The following is a 15,053-nucleotide window of genomic DNA, read 5'->3' as shown; positions in this document are numbered from 1 at the left end:
TCCCACACTATGGAATAACTTTTCTGTAAATGTTTATTAATTACTTCTCATCTTAGGTAAAGATGTAGATCTAGGGGTCCATGGGCATTGAGTGTTATGGTAAACTGGGATATTATAATGCTGTCACTGCACCTCTCTTTTGTCCCTCAAGTTTGTTGACTGAGAGTGGCTGTGTGCTGATGTTCCAGGGTGCCCTTATGCCTGTGGTTCCGTCTGGCTCTATCCTTTTAGCTATGCTGCCATAGCTAGATCTGCCGGAGTCTATCTTTGCACATTATAGTAATTTACACACCATCGTACCTGGGCATGCCTAATAATCTATTCTCTCCTTCTGCCGAGGTACACCTACGGCTTATGTCATGATGCTACTGAGCCTCAAACCCGTCTCAGCTGTCATGGAAATTCTTACAACCCTCTGATGTCCCCTGCTGTAGCCCACCACACCTCCACCCCAGCCAACAACTTCTCCATTGCCCTTGATGGACGTTCTCTTGTGGGATGGGTTTCGAACACACGCACACCATCGGTACCAGACTAGGACTTCTAGAAAACTAGACTAGACATGAATTGCTTATTTTTTCATTTTATTATTATTTATTTACTTATTTTTCTCTTTCACTACTTATTCTGCTCCTTATTGCCTATATTGTTACTATTGTGGTGACCTTTGTCGGCCAGAGGACTTTTTCCTTGCCAATGTCATCATTGGCTTGCTCACTGGGGGTTTGTAGTCAGACATTTGTAAAGATGCTTTGACAAGATCTGTTGTAAAAAGTGCTATCTAAATAAATTTGACTTGACTTGACATCAGTCTCTCAGAACTGAGGTTCCTCAGTGTACCTGTGCAACATATTAAAAAGAACAAAACCATGTTTTGAATCTAATCTGACACTTCTGCAGGAACAAATTATCCAATTCAGAACCTTTCCTTATGTTTAGTCAGAAAATGTCATGATCTGAAGATCTGAAAGTCATATTACTTGTCGGACAAATTAGCGAATCCATTATATCAAGAAATTAACGTAAATAGGTTAAAGAAGAGAATATATTGTGTGTAAAACAAAGTCGCCATTGAATCAAAACTTATGTCAGGTGAGCTGCTCTTGACAACTGCTATACATGAAGAACTCAGCAATTTTATATACTGTAGCTCCTCATTGGGTGACACGCTTAGAATATTCTGTTTTGATGATTAAGTTACATTTTACTCTAGTTCTGTAGTTTCATGCTTCACTTTGTACATAAATATTATCTATCTATCCATCCATCCATCCATCCATCCATCCATCCACACACATACAGTGGACCACTACTCAAATCTTTTCAAATATCCATTCCACTGTCACAGCACATGCCATAAAATCCCAAATTAGCACCAACATTCATTCAAGTACTCTGTGTACAGTCACATAATATGGACCAATCAATTATTGTAACACAGTTGTTGCAGTGCATATTCACATTAACAAGTTTCACATTCTCATTTACTTGGCATCTTTTTACATTGCGTTGTCACGTGCACAAGTGAATCGTAAGCAGTTGCATGATTAAAAACAACGAAGTCCTGTTTATTCTCCTTTGTTAAACGGCGGAGGAATACGCTCGTTGTTATGACGGAACTAACCCACTTCCAATTTCCCTACCCCGTTCGGTGTAGTTCTATTATTAAGTCCGTAGACAGACGGCCACATTAACAAACCACAGCCTGTATGCTGGAATCTAACTGTCACAGCTTAAGATACGAATCCGGACGTCCAATAGCAATACTAGAAATTGTGTCTACGTAATAGTCTAAGAAATTGACATCGGCTTTAAGCCAATGCATGAGAAGCGTTATTCTACTGTCACGTGCATAGGTTTCTCTTTCAGCCAATGGAATACTAAGGGTGGGCACGAGGGCAGGAAAGTATCGCGTTGCGTGCATTAATGTTAGGTTGGTTGTATCACAGGCCGTCGTCTGCTGATGTAATTTGGCTATAGAGGAAGGAAAATACAGTTTAAAATCGATTTTACGTACTCTGGAAAAATCACGTTTTAACGTGGACTGCACACTTGTGCATTTCCATACAATCCGCGTCTTATTGATAAGGTGAGATTTTCCAGTACCAGATTGCAAGATAACTGATGGCAAACATGTCTCTAACCTGTTTATTTTTCTGTCAAACAAAGTAGCAAGCCTGCTAGCGGTTTGGGGAATTAATTGTCAGTACTGGATGAGGATACCGATCTTACAAAGCATTACATCTCAAACATTTCGATCGCTTTCTAAGTTAATTAGTGCAGATATTCCGATCTGTAATTTCTAAAGCACACAGTGAGCTGTTTAATTGTGACCGGTTAAAGCTGCATTCATGCTCCGGTTTTGTTTCATTGTAGCCACTAGCATCAGTCTCTGCGGAATCCTTTTGCTCCAGAATCGTGGGACTCCGTCGAACAACCTTCCATGCAGCAATCCAATACGTTTCTTTCCACCAGTCGATCTGCTTGAGGTAAACTTTGAAGTGTTCAGCAGAAAAATCATTTTTTATAACTTCTTTGCAACGAACTAGCTTGCCAATCCTGCTCAGCATTGGCCTGACGTATTTTAGGGTTACATTGTTGTTGACTAGCTACATATAGTTAATCGATTTGTTTTGTTGTCTTATCGGGTGAATAACCTGTGGAAATTTGAGAATTTTGAGGCCAGATTACTACGGGCAGTGTGGTTTATGCATGACCTATCTAGTTGCATGCTCACGAGTAGTTTAGAAGACAGCTACAGTAGTCTATTTGCTGTCCATCTCAGACGTACTGGAATTTGTTTCGTTTGTCTGGATATCCGGTAAACGTTTCTATAAATGAATTTGTCCAATTAAATCAATACAATTCATTGATTCGTTTTTAACCAAATAACGGCTCGAGACCTTTCCGACGTTCCACACACCAAATTAAAATAAACAGATTAATTATCAGATTCTTGCAAAGATCCGTGAGCATCAGTTGTAAACAATTGTATTAAAGGTTTTATACTAAAAACTGCCTATGCTGTCTAGCTGTGATCGTCATGTACACGTGTTCTGCTTTTTCTGACTTACAATGCAGGACACATTTCCAAGAGGTTTATGTTACAGTGTGATGACCGGTTTTCACTCGCACCTGACGAATTACCGAAGCGTTTTAATAATTTCTAAATATTTGCTTGGCTTAAACTGTGAGTTTGAGTTTTAAAATCAGTGCTGTAATTTTGCTTAACTACCCCTACGTTTATTTTGTGTCCAGTGTTTTTGTTGGTCATTTAGGAGCCATTCTTTTTTCTTTTTTTTTCATTGTTGGTCGTTTCCGCTATGATAAATAACCTTATGCCAGCAAAGCCCTCTGTGGGAATTAGCCATTTTGTAAAACGCAACCTCTGAAAATATATTGTTTACTTCCACTTCCCCCTGTTAACAATCGTTGTTTTATGGGGTCTGAGTTGAGTACATCTTTGTCACCACGACTTGCAGCAAGGAAATCTCTCTTAATAGCGGGGCTCTTTTCCTCGTTAGGTGGAACAAAACTTTAAATTACACCGGTGAAGGCTTTGAAACGAGAAGCTAGGAATATGGAAATTTGGCTTCTGTTATCCTTAATCTTCTATGGTAGTGTTGCTTCTATGAAACTGCAGTTTCTTTAGTTTATTTTAAGAACGTTTAAGTAAACTAGAGTTTTTTTCATGCTATGAAGCTTTGGCACAGGTACGATGTTAACTTACTGAAACCAATTGACCTAATTATTTTAGCAAATTACATGTTAATGAAAGCATATTAACTCATTTGTTACAGAAATTGTCATAAGTGTGAACCTGGCTACCAACCTTGTTGTTTTGAAGAGCATTTTGACATGTGAATCTGTACTGATGAGTACTGGCACTTCAGAGTGCATTTTGCAGAGTGCGGGAATTTCTACTCATCCGTTTAAGCCAGGGTTTTGTGTGGTCTGTCATCAGATGTTTTATTTCTGTTTTTCTTTACTCAGGTAACTCCTCACCCCCCCCCTCCCCTTCCCTATTCCATCTCCTGAACACCTCTCCTGCCCCCCCCACCTACCTTTCCTTCTAACGCTCCCTTACATCCCTAACCCAGTGGCCCTCTGCCCAAAGCGGGTTCGTCTCGCTTCCCTCAGCATCCCTAGCCTACCTGTCTGGGAGGTGGCTGAACAATCACCTGACACACCGACCATGTCATCCATCTTGCCATTCACCCCGCCGGTGGTGAAGCGCCTGCTCGGCTGGAAGAAATCGGCAAGTGGCTCTGGTGGAGCTGGTGGCGGCGGCGAGCAGAATGGCCAGGAGGAGAAGTGGTGTGAGAAGGCTGTGAAGAGCCTGGTGAAGAAGCTAAAGAAAACAGGGCAACTAGATGAGCTGGAGAAGGCTATCACCACACAGAACTGCAACACCAAGTGTGTGACCATTCCCAGGTATGCCACGGCCACTGACAATCCTGTCCAAACCCTTGCCCTGCACACATGCACTCTCCCCCCAATACGACCTCGTGCCACAAACCTCACTTTCTGACCGTTTCCCTCTGCTCTCATGCAGTTTGTTTGCTCATAGCTATCAAAACATTATGCTTTGAAAGAATAATTTCACAGTTTCAATAGGAAATGTATTTAGCACATAGTAAACTGGTGTGTTACTGCCTCAACTCCTTAAATGAATGAGGGTGCACCTATCACATTAGCATTGCTTATTTTATTTCTTTACATTTTTTCTGTGCCATCTGTCTACACTGACTTGGGTTCTAGTCTGTCAGTTTGGCTTTGATGATGTATATATTTTCTTATCATGTGTTTTTCCCATTCCACCTCATCTACATTCTGAAGCCCAGTTTTCACGTCAGGCACTAACAACCTTCTTGTTTTCCTGTTGATGGATATTAACCATCAGTGACTTCTATCTGTATTGTTGGAAGCCTGTGGACTAGTAGAGCTTTTTAGACTCAACAAATTGAAACCTTGTTTTTTTTAAGGCACTTGTGTTTTACGCAAACAGTGCTTCTCGTAGCTTTTTGTTGTAGCTTTGAGTCACAATGGTGTGTTTTAAAAAAAAAACAAAAAAAAACTTTATTATAATTTGTGCTTTACAAATTAGAAGTTATTAAAACTCACACGTCCACTTTTTGGTCTATTATACTATATTATCATTATGCCTAATGCATATTCTTAGATTACACTTTATGACTTGAAGGTCATCTGAAGTATTGTTCATTTTTTCCCCTTAATAAAACCTTATTGTGAGTCCTGAAATCCAGTAAGTAAACAGCTAAACTAAAAGGGAGAATTTTGTTTCGTCACAATGCTGTCAAGAAATGGAAATGTATATGAATTAACCTATCCTTGGTTTATGAGGGCTGAATCTGATTATTTTTAACCGCTATATGAAATTGTAGTTCTTTTTTTTTTAGGACAGAGAAGCAGAAATCCTATATCCTACGTTTCTGTTAATGAAGCCCTGGTAATCTTTTAAGAAGTCCGATGCATCTGGCACATATGGATTTTTTTTAAGATGAACTATATAAACCAAATGCATATATTTATTAGTAAGAATCTTTCCAGCTTTACTGGTGCAAAATGGTAAAGACGATCCACGCTAGCAGTTTTGGCTCGTTGTCGTCTTTCTCTTTGAGAGCTTGTCTGAAGAGATTTCACAGGGTGGGAAAGTTTGCTTCCAGTGTGGGTTTTTTTTTGATGTTCTAATCAGTCCTCTAACCTTGGAGGTTGGTGGGAATGGCCGAAGACATTGTCTCTGCTAATTCTCATGTTTTGTCATAACTATCTCTAATGCCTGCTAACACACTAACGCAGACTACCCTCTTGGCCTCTTTTTTCCCCACTTTATTTTCTTGATGTGCTTTTTTGAGCCTTTGGAGACCACTATTCCTCAGTGTTTCTTTCCTGTGTTACTAGTGTGTAGAGAGAGATGATACAAAAAGAGTATTATATTGTTTGCAACAAAATGGTTTCCATATTGATGTTATCTACATCACTATGAAGCAATGTTGCGTTTTCTTTAGGCGTGGTGGTGTTGGATGTATAAACCTACTGTGCATATGACCACACTTGGCATACTGTAAGCCTTGTTTTTCATCGACAGGAGTCTGATGTGCTGCAAGGTGATCTTTAGTTAGCTATACATGACATGACTCTTGATTGCCCTGTCTTGAGGGATATTTTAAGAAGCTAATAGAAATGTTTTCATCTGTTATGTACTGATGTATGTAGGAAGTGAGGAGGTGGATTAGCAATGTCAAGTGACTATTTTTTTTCCCCCTTCCCCTCACTAGATAGTTTGAGGTGCAACATGGCGCGTATGGGCTAGTCAGTGTCTGAATCTAAAGTCGTGGCTGCAGCAGCTGCTGCTCGACATGTGGTTGGTTTGACGTTTGAATCATGGGTCATTTTGCGTTGTCAGTGGCGTGGCTCCGTGCACCTCTTTGCCCTTATTTGTTTGTATGTTTGTTCGTTCTATTCCAAGGAAAGCGATCCCTTATCTGCAGTGATGTGACTTCTGGTCGAAGGGCCGCTCTGTTGGCACCGGGGCCCTTCTGAAGAAAGGTGCTGATAGCGTATCTGCAGATGTGCCTCCAGCAAGCGTGGGGCTGCACCTCCCCCCAGCACCTCCCCTGGCTACACCCATGGGCTTGTCTTTCTGAAACCTATTGATTGTAATTTGATCTTGCCGTTGTCTGGCTGATGGCCGTATTAAAGCCCTGTTTTCATCTCTTCTGATAAATCTGAAGAGGAAGGAGACCAACGTCCAATTCCGTCAAATACTGATGGGCTGAATATGACAGCCTGTAGAACAGTATTTGCATAGAGCAAATGACATCATCTGAACAGGCCAGATATCCCTTCGGTCCACTAAGGGCTATGAGCAAAAAGTAGACTACTGGCAGGCAAAGAAAAGATGGCTACCGACAGGCATATAATTTTTGTGCTTTATTATATAAATCAGATGGATTAAACACATTTCAGATGTAATTTCATGTTATTTCAGGCCATGTGCTTTAGGATTCCCCCCCCCCCCCCTCTTCTCAAGCTGTGACCTAGATTTAGTTATGAATTATGAAGCTTAATTTTTGCCAAAGTGGAATTGGCTTATACCAACACTTGCACAATAACTGGAGCATTTTCAGGTTGCATGTCATCTTCAAAGGAAAACAGCTTTTTTAGAAAAGTTACTCTTGCACTGGCATAATTATGCCTTGTTGGAAGCGTGGGTAGCTTCTTCTTTCTGTTAGTCGCAGCTGTTGTCTGTTTAACGTAATGGCATTCATCACCTAACCTTCAGTCCCCAAACCTTTTGATATTTAACAGGGAACAAAAGAACACACATTGGAGAACCTTGCCGAAATAATGAGATAGATTTAGACCTATCTCTTACAGGATTATGAAGATGATGGATGTTCAGAGACTGCTTCCTTTCGTGTCGAAAAGGAGACTGGGCAGCAATGCTCAGTTTCAGTATTCATAACCCAGGATTATAGGCTGAGGACATATGGTTCCCTCTAATGTAGTGCACTACCTCCCCTTTAATCTCTTTTGGGATCTGTATTGAGACCTGGCATGGAGAGACGAGGGGGATGCTAGCAGACTGTGGTGTTTTTTTTTCTGTAGATAAGTTCTATCAAGAGAAGAGTTGTTGATAAAAGAAATTAAGCACTTCTTTAGGCTTTATCCTGAGACTGATAAGCATGTGGAGAAGAGGTTTAGAGCGGCTCCCTGCGCGGACGACAGTGGGCCACCAGCAGATGGAATGTCCTTGTTTGATTAGGCTTGGGGTCTCTTGGTGACCAGGGAAATGGACTTAATAGCCCTGTAAGGCATATCTCTGCTCAATCTGTTGGGTGCCCACTGGAGCTTTGTGAGGGTGCTGATGTTTCAAATAGAATTGGGCCCAACCTCACTTTAGTAGAGGGTGGATTTTCAGGACCTTATTAGTAGGAAAGTGCTTATAGTGTTTGCATTAGCAATCTTCCACACACAGAGCTAATTATAAGTTGATCAGGAACAAGAGTTAACAAAACTGTATGTATGTTAACAAAACCAGTGGATGCTGTTATTGTGATTGTTCATATTTATTAATTGAAGGAGCATGGTTTTAACATCTGGTCATGTCATGATTGACATCTGGTCTGCATGTTTGTTTGTGTTCTGCTAAGAGTGGGTGTTGGGAAACCTTCCAGATGTATTTTGAAACTAAGGCCCCCTTCCCTTAATGCTGGCCCTGCCAGTTAGTGGTAGCACAGGATAGTTTCACTTCACTTCTTTACTAGCCATTATTTTTGAATTTGCTGTGTATCTTGTTTTTCCTTACTGTGCCAACTCAAGAAAAATGTGAAAAACACAGCAAAAATGACAAGCGCTGTAGTGGAGGTCTGTATTAAAAAATAAACTTCATAAAATTATGGGTAACTTTAAGTTACTCAAAACAGCACTGGCTGCCCATTTAATAATAAAAAAAAAGTACCTGTCAGTTTAACCAACTATTTACCCAGCAATTCATAAGGAAATTCATAAGGAAAATGAGCAACTGCTCAATATCTTTGGTAACACCAGTGGCTGAGTGTCTTCTCATTACCTTTTCACTGCAGGTAGTGCAGGCTTTATTGATTTATGGGTTGGTAAAAGGGTAAGGCCAAATAGTCCCCTTTTCAACAACTGCACTGACCATTTTCCTTATATATGGCTTCTGGTTTCTAGAAGCTTCTTCTAATAGTCATCTTAAGTCCATTAGAACAGGCAGTCAAGCTGAGCTGGTCAATGTGAGCACTTGCTTGAGAATGTCCAATTTATTGAGAATGAACTGCAACTAAATTTCATGTTTTAACATTTTAGATAATTTGTCCTTTAACTGAAGATTCAGTTGAATTATGCTGTAGGAGGACTTTTAAAAAATATTTTTATTACTTAAATTATTATTATTATTTTTTTTTTATATGTACAGCCAGGAGCAGAAGCAAGACTCACAGAAATGGATGCCTGTCACTTGTTTCTTCTCTGTGATTATTTCCTCAGCTTTACACATCTAGACAAAGGTGTCATTTTAGCTCAGGAAAATCTCTATTCAAAAGTTCTTCCATGTCAGCAATTGAGTTCTTTTAAGTTCATTTTTGAATAGACCTGCCTACTTTTGTGTTTGGCTTTTCACAATTTTCATTTCATGGCCTATTAAGGATTATCTATGTTTGGTTTTTTTTTGTTTTGTTTTTTTGTGTTTTTTTTTTCTTTTTTTTTTTTTTGTGCGTGTCTAATGACTGTTATTTGATTGAAATGAATGTAGTGTATATCATAGAAATAGATTGTGTTCAGCTCATTTATGTCCAGTGCTGCATGTTTAAATGTTGAAATCTGTCTTATCCAACCAGTCATGAAAACAATCTATTAACATTCTCAACCCACCTCAATGCCATTGGAACATAGCTATTGAATTATAATGCACTGTAATTATAAGAGTACATTTATCAGCCTGTCTTGTTTTGTTCCCCATCTCGCTGTCATATGTGGTTCCTCCATCAGAGTGGCTTCTTTTATTTGAGCTGGTCTGTGCCTTGGTCTCCACATGCAGGTCTACAGAACATCTCCAGTGAAAGAAGCAACATCCCTATATCTCGCCCCCCCACAACTCCACCATGGTATATCATCTTGGTATTTTTGAATGAATCATGCCCCCATGTTTATCATTTTTTTTTTGTTTGTTTTTTTGTTTGTTTTTTTGTTTTTCTTTTTCTTTTTTGTTGTTTCCTTTTACTTTTCTGTGCACAGCAATTGCTCTGAAATTTGGGGACTGAGTACACCAAACACGATAGAACAGTGGGATACCTCAGGCCTATACAGCTACACTGACCAAACCAGGTGACTATCCTCTCCTGCCACAGCGCACCACTCACCCGTGCCCATCTTTGCTGGCGCTCATGGCCAGGCTGCGGAGCGGGAGACTCCTGGTTCTCCTCTCGTAGCTCCTTTTCCTCCTCCTTCTCCTCCTGGGGGCTGTGTATTTCACATTAACCTTTCACACCCTTCTGAGATTTTAATCACGGGAGTGACTTTTCGGAGGCCTTGCTTAAAGAGCTAAATTACAAGTAGCTGAATTGAAATGATGCATATGTAGTTCTGCTCATAGTACACTCGGGTCCTTTCGGGCACTTAGAAAGGATAATCGTTGTTTCTGTGGTAAAATTAGGGGAGTTTGGCATTGTTTCTGTCTGGTTTTGGTACATAATTGTAGGCCAGTTTGACCCAGTCTAACCATGCTGTCTCCCCTTTCTCTATCTGTGTTCCCTTTTCTCTCACCATTTGGCACGTTCCTTCTTTCCTGTCTTCTTTCTGTCTCCCTTTTTTTCCTCTTTTCCCTGTCCTTTCTCCTACGTGCGTGCATGGGTGTGTGCGCACATACATGTGTGCGCACATGTGCCTGTCCGGGTCAGATCCCTGGACGGGCGCCTGCAGGTGTCCCACCGCAAAGGTCTGCCGCACGTAATCTACTGCCGCCTGTGGCGATGGCCCGACCTGCACAGCCACCACGAGCTGCGTGCCATCGACACTTGCGAATACGCCTTCAACTTGAAAAAGGATGAGGTGTGCGTCAACCCCTACCACTACCAGCGCGTGGAGACCCCAGGTGCGCGCAGATGTGCTTTCACACGGTCCGCCATCTGTTATGGCGGCTGATGACGACGTACCAGAAAAGGGGTTGTGGGCTTCTGGTATGGATGCAGGGCCTGCTTTCTAATGGACTGGCTTTGCACACTCCTGTCTGCAGTGCTTCCGCCTGTCCTAGTGCCAAGACACACAGAGATCCTGACTGAGCTGCCTCCGCTGGATGACTACACCCATTCCATACCTGAAAACACCAACTTCCCTGCCGGGATTGAGCCCCCCAACAACTACATACCAGGTGCGCGTGCTGCAACGCGTGAACGCTGTCTCTGTTCTCTCAATCTCCTCATCAGAAGCCAGGGCTGTACTAGATTTGCTGAATTTGTGGCGTATTTCAGGGCTGAGGTGTGTGTGTGTGTGTGTGTGTGTGTGTGTGTGTGTGTGTGTGTGTGTGTGTGTGTGTGTGTGTGTGTGTGTGTGTGTGTGTGTGTGTGTGTGTGTGTGTGTGTGTGTGTGTGTGTGTGTGTGTGTGTGTGTGTGTGTGTGTGTGTGTGTGTGTGTGTCCTGTGTACATCTGCAGAGACTCCTCCACCTGGCTACATCAGTGAGGATGGAGAAACCAGCGACCAGCAAATGAATCAGAGTATGGACACAGGTAGATGGGTTCCCAGCATCACCAGCACTTCATGGTAATGGGTGTACATGGTCCTTGAAGAGGGAAAGCACTTCATCTTCTAGAACAGAAGTTTTATTCAGCCCATCATCAACATTAAAATATGTGATATTTATTTCAAGAAAAATAATTAAATTAAAAATCCTTTATTTAGACATGGCTGTGGACAGAGTCTCTAATTTTAGACCATATTTATGAACATGTATGGTTAGATTGGCGCCCTCTAGGGTTTAGGTTCACATCTTTTTTTCGTGTAAAAAAAAAATAAATAAATAAATAATAATAAAAAAAAAATAAATATATATATATATATATATATATATATATATATATATATATATATATATATATATATATATATATATATAAAATTTATTTTTATTTATTTATTTTTTTTCCCATCTGCTCTTGGTAAATTAATAGGAAACTGTTAGTATATGACTGCATTTTCTTTTTCAATTGTATGGTTTATTTGTTGGATTCTTAACCAAAATACATAACTTTTTGATTTGAAGTTATGCTTTCTACAATGTAATTTGAAATCGTTTCCTAAATATGAATCTCTAGGAAACTCAACAAAGTCATATCACAACTCATTTATAGCACTTGTGTTGAAGTTGTACTTTCACTCTCCTTGTTGAAGACTGCCGAAATGCATTGAGGCTTTCTCCATAGCTATGTCTAAATAAAGGCTTTTTCAAGTAATGAAGAGTGCCTTTTCTGTTTTTAGCATGTGGCATCCCATTCCACAGAACAATATCTAAGTTTGTTTCCCTTCCAGTAGCATTCTATGTTGAGAGATGTGTATGTTTTATATTGAAGTTCATTCGTATTACAAATTGAAAAGAAAAAGGACAAGTGGGCTGTCTGGGTGTCAGACATGATTCATCTTGGAGTATTTTGGTATCAAGTTCTACCTCTTGTTTCCCTGGCCAGGCTCTCCTGCGGAGCTGTCGCCGAGCACGCTTTCACCCGTCAATCACGGCATGGGTAAGGGTGCATTATCACTTTGCAACTCCACCCCCAGACCCACCCTCTACGCACTCTACTGTCACCCGCGATAGCCTTTAGCAGCATCTGCTGAGCCACAAATATCACACTTGAGGTTTAGCTGACGTTTATTTACTTTTCAATTTTTGGTATCGTGTGTTTGTGTGTTTGTGTGTGTTTGTGTGTGTTTGTGTGTTTGTGTGTGTTTGTGTTTGTGTGTGTTTGTGTGTGTTTGTGTGTGTTTGTGTGTGTGTGTGTGTGTGTGTGTGTGTGTGTGTGTGTGTGTTAGACTTGCAGCCGGTGACCTACTCGGAGCCTGCATTCTGGTGCTCCATAGCATACTACGAGCTGAACCAGCGGGTCGGCGAGACCTTTCATGCCTCGCAGCCTTCGCTGACTGTTGACGGCTTCACGGATCCATCCAACTCTGAGCGTTTCTGCCTGGGTCTGCTCTCCAACGTGAACCGCAACGCCACTGTGGAGATGACCCGCAGGCACATAGGTCTGCCCCCTGCTACACTCACCAACACACCCACTGAAGGATGACTGAAAAACATGTTATTGCCGTTTAGCAGAGGTGCTCACACTGATGACTGTTTGTTGATGTGAGCAGGCCGTGGAGTTAGGCTTTATTATATCGGTGGTGAGGTGTTTGCGGAGTGTCTGAGCGACAGTGCCATCTTTGTGCAAAGCCCTAACTGCAACCAGAGGTATGGTTGGCACCCTGCGACTGTCTGCAAAATCCCCCCAGGTAAGCCGTCCCCCCACTTTGGGTGGGCCAGGGTCCACGAGTTCCAACCAGTCACAGATCACAGTCAAACATTGCTGTGTAATCCTGACACCTCAGTACCCTCTTGTCCCAGGCTGTAACCTGAAGATCTTCAACAACCAGGAGTTTGCTGCCCTCCTGGCGCAGTCGGTAAACCAGGGCTTTGAGGCCGTCTATCAGCTGACTAGAATGTGCACCATCCGCATGAGCTTTGTCAAAGGCTGGGGTGCTGAGTACAGGTGATGATGATGATGATTTTGTTTTATTTATTTAAAAAAATAATAAATCCGCACTTATTGGTATTAGACTACTGGAGTCTAGAAATATGAAAACTGTTAATACCTCCCACATGGTTAAGGCCATAGCCTGTTCTAGAGCAACCATGTAGCATGCACTGATGTTTAGTATGAGAGACCTGAGTGACTTTTTTGTGTGTGTGTCTGGCAGACGGCAGACGGTGACGAGCACTCCATGCTGGATTGAGCTGCACTTGAATGGGCCATTGCAGTGGCTGGACAAAGTTCTGACCCAGATGGGCTCTCCCAGTGTCCGCTGCTCCAGTATGTCCTAATTGCCATTACAGTATCACCCCCCCCCCCCCTTCCCTGAAAACGACAAATTCTACAATCACAACAAATGACAACTAGAACAACAACAGACTTGCTATAACCCCCCCCCCCATTTCATAATCAGTCCTCTTTCTTTTTCTCTCTCATGCACACACGTGTGTTCTCTTGCTCGCTCTCCTTCCCTGATGTTCTTACTGTTCAGAACTGAACATGGCACTTGCTGTCACATCAACTTCATTCATATTTTTATTCTTTTTTTTTTTTTTTTTTGTCCTCCTAAATCCTCAATATTAAATGTATTAGTAGTAGAATTTGAAATGTACATTTGATATTGTTTCCTTTATGAAGACCAGGGAACCTATATGTGTAATCGGGAAGGACTAGAATGCAGGTGATGACTTGGCACAAATATTTCAGTAATGCATTCCCTCCCCTTGAAGTGACCATATAAACTTTTGGCCATAAATATATCTGGCTTTGTTTCACGAGAACTCTGCTTAACAAAGATCTTACTTTTGCTGGTAGAAAGTCATATACTTTAAGTATGGTATTATTGCTGAGACTAATCAAGATCAAAGTGTTACTGCTTTACAAATTCTGATGCCCTGAACCCTCAATTCGTGAAGTAATGCCAAATGGCACCTTATTCATCCACAATTCACAATTGCTGCACCCAACCACTATAAAAGAATGTTGCCTTTGATTTTGGAGCCTGCTGTTGTAAGGCATGCTTCTTTTGAAATCTAATGTGAAAAGATAGGAATGTTTAACAAAAAAAGAAAGCAAGAAAAAAAAAAGACCTAGACCAATATTTTCTTCAAACCTCTCTCCTGTATACTGACTCCCACCCCCACAAACAAACACACAAACACATACACACACACACACACACACACACACACACACACACTGCATTTTGTTCAAGATGTGAAATGCTAACTAGATTGCTTTGGAGTGCTTTTGGAGTCTGGTTTCCTTTTCTTAGAAAATGGTTTCTTTTTAAGGACGAGGAAAAACTTAAATATTTTGTGTGTGTTTGTTTGTTTATATATATATATATATATATATATATATATATATATATATATATATATATATATATATATATATATATATATATATATATATATATATAAATCGCACACAATCCATTTTTTTCGACAAAAGATTCCAACCTTTTAAGCTTTAAGTGTTAATAAAGTAGGTTATTCTTCGCAATCACAAGATTTTTTTTTTCCTTTCTTTTAGCTACTTTTTGTATTTTCATGTATTTTTATATATAAATATATTTAAAATCTTTAATGCTCTCTTCCTTTTTATTAGAATTGAAATATTTTTTTAGATCATGCCCTCTTTTTAACAGAACATGGCTTCATAATGAAATGTCCTATCATACAAAAAATGTTAGTATAAATCTTAGACAGTATCTTTATATTCT

At 40.6% G+C, this 15,053-nt stretch overlaps 1 protein-coding gene across 2 annotated transcripts; it reads left to right on the top strand.

Moving 5' to 3' along the window:
* Window positions 1-1,949: 1,949 nt before the first annotated feature.
* On the top strand, window positions 1,950-13,885 carry smad2 (SMAD family member 2). 2 transcript variants are annotated; one of them, XM_035535655.2, is made up of 12 exons: window positions 1,950-2,089; window positions 2,377-2,489; window positions 3,994-4,434; window positions 9,781-9,870; window positions 10,443-10,636; window positions 10,778-10,912; window positions 11,195-11,269; window positions 12,224-12,277; window positions 12,567-12,779; window positions 12,891-13,028; window positions 13,141-13,285; window positions 13,494-13,885. In XM_035535655.2, exons 3-12 carry the CDS (start codon window positions 4,196-4,198, stop codon window positions 13,615-13,617), a joined length of 1,407 nt encoding a protein of 468 aa, XP_035391548.1. In that variant the 5' UTR covers window positions 1,950-2,089; window positions 2,377-2,489; window positions 3,994-4,195; the 3' UTR covers window positions 13,618-13,885. The 2 variants fall into 2 exon arrangements, with proteins under 2 accessions (XP_035391548.1, XP_026886928.1); XM_027031127.3 differs by lacking the exon at window positions 9,781-9,870.
* The last annotated feature ends 1,168 nt before the right edge of the window (window positions 13,886-15,053 follow it).

Source organism: Electrophorus electricus, chromosome 19 (assembly GCF_041902795.1).
Source record: "Electrophorus electricus isolate QZ-2024a chromosome 19, ASM4190279v1, whole genome shotgun sequence".
In the NCBI taxonomy this organism is placed as follows: Eukaryota; Metazoa; Chordata; class Actinopteri; order Gymnotiformes; family Gymnotidae; genus Electrophorus; species Electrophorus electricus.
The sequence above is the reverse complement of the archived record's forward strand: the minus strand, read 5'-3'. Positions and strand labels throughout refer to the sequence as shown.

Bases quoted from the DNA above. Each gene is read 5' to 3' on its own strand.
- smad2 (XM_035535655.2), top strand. From the start codon at position 4,196: ATGTCATCCATCTTGCCATTCACCCCGCCGGTGGTGAAGCGCCTGCTC. The intron at 10,913-11,194 runs GTGCGCGTGCTG...GTACATCTGCAG, and splicing joins CCCCAACAACTACATACCAG to AGACTCCTCCACCTGGCTAC. The intron at 12,780-12,890 runs GTCTGCCCCCTG...TGATGTGAGCAG, and splicing joins GATGACCCGCAGGCACATAG to GCCGTGGAGTTAGGCTTTAT.